Genomic DNA, 8,735 nt, shown 5'->3' with positions numbered 1-8,735 from the left:
TTCTACAGTTACATTATCATTAAAAGTTTTTCAGCATTGCCAAGAGCAATAGCAGATAAAAAGAGAAATGCTTGATGTATGTGTGAGTTGTAGTTCAGTGTTGACACCTCGCACAAATTACTGATGTATTCTGCATCATTTTATCTTTCAGTATATTTTTGTTGTCTGAAATATTGATGGATGTTTTTAATGTGTGTGATTATTTGTTATAAGGCTGGTGTAAACTCCCGAAAATTGAATTGTGTGTGTACAGTTAACATCAGTGTGTTATTGTATCTTCTGACATCCGAAAGGCTGAGGCCGAGCCATAATGTCAAACATGGTGTCACTGTTCAAATGTGTTGAATGTGTAGCTCGCAAAGAAAAAATATACATGTTATATTCATGTCTCTGATATTTTATATTCCCAGAGGCCCAGAGCAGTAAACTCACCAGTTTAGGAAATTGCTGTAATTTCTGCCAGACCTGACCGTACTGCGCTTCAGTCACAGTTAACAATAACACACTGAGCACAGTTTAATTATACATCTGTAAACCTTTTCTAAATCAGCCGGTAACACAAGCTGTTTGGTTCTCTAGCATGCATTTATGTGGCATAACAGTACACTTGATGTGCTGCCTAAAGACATAAACAATTTTGTGGAAATATCGGTTGTAATGGTCAGCATTCGTTCACTGCAGGGATAAAATAGTGCAAGAAAAGGGATAGAAAAATATGTCCTTCATCTGCACGCATGCCATTAAGAGTTTAAATGTGTTGTCAGCACGTCAGAGTGTATGTTTAGCAAAGGAAAGCAATATGTCATGGGCAAGATAATATTCTTAGTGTATGATTACACAGATTTTCTAAATGAATGCTCCAATATGATTCACTCATCTTATTTACAAAATGTTCTCCTACAGTGTTTTAAAAATAAATGTGGTTTAATTGAACGTTGTATCAGTCACACACAGAAATACTTTGAAGGCCTGCTAATAGTGGACACTGAGCGGCTGAAAACACCAGCTACTCTCGTTCAAAACTTTGAAATCTGCCGGCTGGAGACTTTGTAATTCAAATGCAACAAATAAGCCCGTGTGGAACAATTTCCAATGTGGGAGCTATTCAAAAGACAGGCTGACATTTTGTCAAGTCTACCTTATTAATAATAATAATAATAATAATAATAATAATAATAATAATAATAATAATAATAATAATAATAATAATAATAATAATAATCTGCCTTAATAAGACACTTGCACGTCCGCATGTAATATAAACTGTATGCATAAGTTATAAACTGACTTCTTAAAGGGCAGGTTCACATTTTTTAATAATATCTTTTTTTTGCAATTAGATACGGTGATATATGTATGTGAATTAACAAAAATTTTGTTAACAGACGGTGGGACCATTAAAATACGGAACAATATAACTGTTGGTTCTTTTGGTTGGGTCACACAATCAGGCTCTCTGAAAGACTTAATTACAATCTACATTATAATGTCTGCTCTCTGAAGGGGGAAAACAAACCGTCACACTGGCAATTTTAAAACACTACGTACAAACTACTTGTATGTAAACACATACACACGTTGTAATGAGCGAGTACACGCACTCAGTAAACATAGCACAATATTCACACACGGGTTATGGCTTTCCAAGCAGTTTGAGCTCATTTAATCTCATCCCTGTATACATTCTTTGTGATCAAACCTTAATAGACAAATATAAATGCAGATAATGAAGGCCTTCCATTGGTACCATATACACAGCCACCTTAGCATACAATAATGTCCTTTCAAGACACTAGATATCATTAGGTTGAACGAAAGAAAAGTGTTGTTTATATACATAGAGACAGGAATATACACATGTGCAGGTGAACATATGGTGAACACCCACAGTCACCAACAACAACATCTTAAATGACCATAGAACCACTGACTTTTAACATCGTCACCTTAAGGTCTTTTCAATGCCTGCTGAAAAAGGATACTGTAGCACCCAAATGAAAGATCTGTGCTGTAGATTGATTATGGTCACGGATACTATACCAACACTTAGAACACTGAGTAGGCTTTACAGTTTAGAGTTTACACTAGTGTTGAAGAGACAGAATGTAATCATCCCCCATCCCCGCCCCTAAATTTATGGTCTGTTCGTCCAAGAGAAGATTAAGTCAAGAACCAATTCAAGACAAAAAAAAAAACAACAAAAAAACCAAAGTCTCTCTTTTTTTCGCTCTCACTATACGACATTTACTTCATGCTCATTCCTTTTCTCTCTGCAACAATCTCTTTTCTGTCAATCCTGTCTCCTTTTAATTATGTTGTTCATTCCCTCTGTCCCTCCTTTGGTGAGAAAAGTGCCGAAGTCTTTGACATGAGCGGCTTCAGTCGTCCATGTTTTTGTGTCTCAGTCAGGAGGCAGAGTCGTTCCCAGAGAATGGACGTCATGGCCTCTTCTACCAAGGGTCCTTTGTAAAGCCATGTGCTCCATCACAGTTGCGGTCTGCCCCGAACAATACATCAAATGAACAACAAATTCACAGTTGTAAAATTTCAATAATTTCCACCTCTCTTGACCCTTCTTTTCCCTCTTTCATAAATGCCATTCGTGTCAACTATCCAGAGATTCAGCCTTCTTAATATCAGTCTCAGAAACAACACCTTCTGCATTTGGGATCAGCTTGTGGGTGGATGACCTCTTTTTTTCTCCTACTGGGGCTTCTATAAGGCATGCTGGGCCAGGACCAGAGCCAAAGCGAGGCTGGGAAGCAGAGCCCAGACGTTGGCACAGAGACAGGGAGAGTGATCCTCTCCCAGGTCCAGGCCACCGTCTCTTGGTTCAGGATACTGGGCAGATAGAGGGGACACACAGAGGGAGAAAAAAAATGTGTAAAGGTTAGACGTGACTCAGACACTCGTGCTGCTTTTCTGTTCTGGCATTTGATAAGGGAGGAGGAGGAGGACACGGGTGGGAGGTGACACTGGACAGGGTCAGAGCTGACGGGGGGTGGGGAGAGAAAACACAAGTTAGAAAGTCAGAATGAGGAATTACATGTATCCATGGCACACCCACTTTGGCATGAACATGAAGTGTTTGATCCACCAAATGTTTTGATATGTGAAGTATATTTCAAGCCCCTGCTGCTTAGTATGCTCACTGCTTCTTAAACAAGTTGGCAACAAAGGAGAGCTTCTTGTGAGCACTTTCTATTTTTTCTTAAAGTCTTTTAGGTTGTGCCAGCAAGTCTCTAAACAGTTTTTAAAGCTATCATTACAGACTTTATTTACAAGGAAAACATGCTACGAAGCCAAACACACATTACAAGAAGCCAACAGCAGCTGTGAATTTCTTTTCAATATTTCATAAGGCATATCTTACAGCAAGTAGAGGCTAAACAAAACAGTTGTGAGACCCGTTGTTTGACTGTGCACAATCAAAAAACAACAATGTTTTTTCTTACGCACAAGAGAAAATAAACTTGTGTACAGTGTGCAAACTGAGAATAAGCCGTGCAGTTTGCCACACTGTTCATGTTATGGCAGGGAGGAGAGGGAATCAGTCCAGATATTAAATTCTATGGCCTCCAGAGTTCCACTGTTATATCCACACTACAATGGGCTTTATTATGTGCTGTTCCATAAAATTGTTAGCATTTTGAATACTTTTTCAATTTTCTCGGATTCTTGTAACACAAAGCATAACCATTTGCCTTCAAGTTAAAGTAGTCCCGCTCAATTTGTGGAGGCACCATTTTCAGTCCAGCACAGCAATACAGAGGCACATCATAAGGAACATGAAACATTTTCTCCTCCTCCTACTCCTCCTCCTCTACCACCAACCCTCACCTCATCTTCACCAACGCAACCTTTGCAGAGATTGCACTTTGGTCCATTTCTCGGTACACAGAGAGGGGGGAAAAAACATCTACACAGATGTTATCTATCAGCACCTCATCTTCCACCAGAACAAGCTAACACCTGAATGTGAAAATAAATAATGAAACAAGAAAATGCTTTTGAATAATATTAACAAGAGTGCCATTTTTTCTCACTGTTAAGGGAAAGGAAGAAGGAAGCTAGAGGGAGAGTGAGGATCCAAAATAGCTGCAGTTATCACAGTACCTGAGCTTCTGTATTCACACTTTACAAAGAAATGATTGAAATGACAGTTGCCAAAAAAGAAGGGTGTGCGGAGGGACAGCAATGGGTAGCTTGACAATGCACCAAACACATCCGCGACTAAAAGCCAATTAATTAGCAAGGGCAGTGATGTGTGGCAGCAGCCTGTTGACATGAGTCCAGATCTCTGGCTGCAGCCAATATCCACACATACTACTCTGGCTAGCGTAGAAGGTACACATACACATAAACCAGTGGCTAAAGCACAAACACATGCATACATATGCATAAACCGTGACGGAATACAGACAATGTCAAAACATGCACTCATTTGCTCACGTTATATCCCAAGCACAGAGAAAGAGGATGGAAAATGCTCCAAACTAATTATTCAATGTGTTGAAGAACTATCTCACTTGTCATTGAACAAGTAACTGCACACATAAGCAGCACATGCTTTATTGTCAATCAGCACTATTGTCAAATTTACAGTGAAACAGAGCTGCATTTCCCCAGGCTACTTATCGAGTAACGCTGAGTTATGTGGCTTCTGTTCACAGTCAATTCCATTCAATTGAGTTGAAAATCAACAGAGACAGTGTTACATGGAAACAGAGATGACAGCAGCTCCCCGCTGTTACGAAGTTGGTGGTGGGGAAGGTGGGGAGTCACATACACAGGTTGCTTTATATTACATTGCAAATGACACTCTATAGCCAATAAAAATGAACAGTTCACTTAAAACAATTACTTATTTGAGAATTTGTCAAGTGAGGGAATTAAAATTCAAATCAGGAGACAATTGGAAAACAATTGTCTTTCTCTGAATAAACAGAGCCTGTGATGGATAACCCCTGATTTAAAGCCCTCCATACTTTCTACTGTTGCACTGTGTCAAGTACCTTTGAGTCTGAAGTTTAGGATGTTTGATTAGTGTAAATGTTGCATTCTGTATGTGGGCACAGTAAAACGATGTATGCTTTTGGTAGAGGTGGAGCTGCTGTTCCAAAATCTGGAAGTATAGGTCAGTATCACTTGCCACTTTTCAAACATGACCCTCACTAAGGGATCACTGTGGTGTCACAATGAAATTGAAAATTTACTAAATATTTGGTCTGACAAAAGCATCCAAAAATCAACCTCACAGAAACCGTACAAATTCCAAGTCGAGTGTCCTGCTTGTCTGTGCAAGTGTCTTGTGACAACATAAGTGTACTTAGGGACAAATCTTAAAGGTCCCATGTTACACCCCCTTTAAACAACTTAGTATTAAAAAGGTCTTACATGACCCCAGAATGTGAGTTTCAAGTTTCAGCTTAAAAAACCACACAGATTGTTCATTCTATTATGCTATTCCTAATTTTAGTATGTACCCAGTGGGCTGTTTCAGTGTCTGTAGTTTCAAATTCAACTTAGCTGCTGCTGTCCACACCCCTTTTCAGGAAGAAGACTTTCTCTTTACAGCCACTCTGTTCACTGAGTGGCAGAGAGGAGCCCTGTAGGAGGAAGACATCCCAACAGCCTGTAAACCTGAATGGCTCTTTCAGAGACACATTTTCTGATCTATGCACGGAGAAAAGAAACGAGGGGGTGGCTTTTATTCATTTTTGTAGTTCTATAGACACACTGAGGACACAACATTATGTCCAAAAACAATGAAAACTGTATTTTTACAAGGCATGGCCCTCTCAATGTAAACACTCTGGTGCAGTATAGATCAATCAAACCTAATCTCCAAGCGTCCTTACAATGCTGAAAGACCCAAGCTTTAGCCCACGTTTACTCAGCGAGCTTGGGATAAAGCCCATAATGACTGACACTGACATTGTGAATAATTACACAAAATTATCTGAAAATACCCTATAGTGTATAGGAGAGCAGTGTAACTGCCATGAGCATTCACAAGCGGCAGATTCTCCTACACCCTATTATCCTTGTGTGTCATGGTGATAGTGTCTATCCATCCACCACAGACCGCATATATTTCACTCAGATCATTTGTAGAGATGTGTACTCACACATCTGTGGCCACGTTGGCTGCCATGAGATTTACAGCTCTGGACAGTCGGTCTTTTGCCAAGAGGACTCATACCATAACAACACTCCCCCAGTTTATCTGCCATGGAAGTTTGACAAGTTTTAATTGCCAAGCATAGTTGTCTCAGAACGCAGGGCCACCCAAAATGTCCCTACCAGCTCCCTCTCTAATTATAAACTTCCTGCTTGAGTAATCACACGTCTTATTGTTTCCTAATTACCATTTTTACAATAAATTAAACACCATGCTGCAGTGAGACAGGCACTGAGCAGTGCATCAATACTGGCATACACACATAAAACCTTTGGAAAAAGCAGTTCCACCATCTATTCCCTCCCTGCCATCCTCCTTCCCCACCAGTACCTTTCCTAAACATACTCACTGTTATTGTTATCAGTGGTGCTTGTTCATTAATTCTCCTCTTTGCAACATTCTTAAGGTTTTAATTTGCTGTCTTCCCAACAATGAGGGTTTCTGTGTAAAGCACAATACTGCATGACTCGGGTGCAGTGTGACCATTTAATGGCTGTGATGTGAGATGTCTTAATGGGAGTCATTCATTCAGCACACAAATTTGCATTCATAAACACTGCACGCTGCATGGATTTAGATCAGTAATAGTCACTGAAAAATGACACAAACAATAACATTAGCAGAAGAATGCTTTACAAAGGACACTTTTATACTACAGTATCTAATTCAGTCAAGCTTGGTAACTGGGTCCCCTGAAAAGGTGAAAAACATCATTAGTCTTACACTAGAAGACTGCAATGGCACATCTAAACTACATCTATAAAACACAACAATATTTCATTATGAAAACAAATCAAACTAAATGGCTGGATTAAAAAAAAAGAAGAAAAACCCTGTCCTTGGCCAAAAGTGCAGAGTGATATATTTGTCACCTGTTCAAGAAAAACAGAGAGAGGAAGCCTTTGGCGGACAATATGGTTCTGTCATTTTCACATTTATTTGAGGAAAGAATGAAGTGCAGTTCCATTAAAAGACAAACACATATACATTTGTGCAGTACAGTAAACAGTAATGTATTTTTCTGCTCCAGACAGTGGACCCAGTTATAGTTGAGTTAACTGCAGTCTTCAGAGTAGACAGTATTCAGCAGAGAACAGGCCCTGGGCCAGTATTTTAGAACCTCTAATCCAGATTAAAGCTCCCACCTCCCATTCCTTTCACTATTTCATTGTCTGAGAGAGAAATATAATATTTCAACCACATGTCATCATCTTGGGTGTAGCATAAACTGTCTTATCATAAAGCGCCTGTTTTGATGTGCCAATTGCTTTAACAAGCATAGAGATGGAATGTGATGCGAATGTGAATGATGAAGCATGTTGAGCTTTATGATTTTGCCACTGTACAAAATCCCCCTTTCATGGATGCAGGGTGGAGTGCTTTTTTTTCTCACTCTCTCTGAAATAGGTCCATTTGAACAAATTTATGCAAAAAAGTTGCTGAAAAGTGATGGAAATATATGGAAATCTTTTAACAGGAAAAACAAAAATCACATCTGTTAAAATTTTAGACAATGAGCTGTCCTACATGCGACTCCCAGATTAAATCTCTACATTCTAAGAGTCTACCTGATTGACAAGCAGGCATTAAATGATACCTCTACATTACATTTTTCACATAAATTTAAAATTTGTAATACAGCATGCAATGAAACAGTAAGTGCAAACCTATTACCTTTGGGATAGTGACAGAAGGATGCTCTGAGATGCCTGTTGACCAGTCGGGCCCTGTCTTCGATGTTGCAGAGGGACCTGGGACAGACACGTTTTTGTTCTGTGTGTTGTCTATCCCATAACCAAAGGCCTGAATGGCATTTCCTGCAGGGACAGAGATGTAAAGTCATTTGTTTTTGACTGCTGTCCCAGCAAGAAGCCAGCTAGCAGACAGACAGCTCTAAGTCAACTTCTTGGTCCCCTGCCCAATCTTTGGCAACTGAGGGAATGAGGCAGAGCGGAGTGGGACTGAGAAAGGAAGGAGTAAAAAGAGCACAGAGAGTCAGTCATTTTGCTTTGTCAGTAACCTTGAGAGTTGTGAAACAAACTAATCACAACCGGCGATCAGAAGATTTGTTTGTGAAATCTGTCACAGGGGAGGCTGCTCATTTTTTTACTCTTGCAAAAAAATATATCTGCCACATGTTTAATGTTGTAAGCTGTGTCTCAGTTTGAACTGCCTTGCATGTTTATGCTATCAATTTAGCTCATAATCATCTTTCTATAGGGGAATCATGCAGAGGCACAAAGGACACATTCATCAAATACAAACAACTGCAGTTTGCGGCTCATTACAAAAGCCCTTTTATGTTGCAACACTCGTTCTAGTATTGCAACAAGCTGACCAAATAGTGGCATAATGTCCGCACTTGAGATGATGAGCCCTAATTTGTTTGCCGGCATGGAATGGCAATAGAATCTTTTAAAAGTAGCAAATCAATCAGTTCAAACAGAGGACAGTGGTCTGTGAATACGCATGAGTGCTTGTGTATCTGCGCCTGCAGATGTACTGTATGCATGTGTGTAATTTTGTGTCTAAGTGCATGTGTGAGTCTCTG

General features: G+C 39.6%; 1 protein-coding gene across 1 annotated transcript in view; it reads right to left on the bottom strand.

The window, feature by feature from the left end:
* Nucleotides 1-1,633: 1,633 nt before the first annotated feature.
* The window catches only part of LOC111570773 (GDNF family receptor alpha-2-like), a 47,209-nt gene continuing 40,107 nt past the window's right edge, over nucleotides 1,634-8,735 (bottom strand). The window contains exons 8-9 of the mRNA XM_055011678.1: nucleotides 7,859-8,001; nucleotides 1,634-2,841 (exon numbers count right to left, since the gene is read on the bottom strand). Of these exons, the coding sequence (XP_054867653.1) occupies nucleotides 2,716-2,841; nucleotides 7,859-8,001 (269 nt within the window). The 3' untranslated portion in view covers nucleotides 1,634-2,715. The remainder of the gene's footprint in view (nucleotides 2,842-7,858; nucleotides 8,002-8,735) is intronic.

Source organism: Amphiprion ocellaris, chromosome 6, assembly GCF_022539595.1.
Source record: "Amphiprion ocellaris isolate individual 3 ecotype Okinawa chromosome 6, ASM2253959v1, whole genome shotgun sequence".
NCBI lineage: Eukaryota > Metazoa > Chordata > Actinopteri > Pomacentridae > Amphiprion > Amphiprion ocellaris.
Note: the sequence above shows the minus strand (reverse complement) of the source record. Positions and strands in the feature narration are given on the sequence as shown.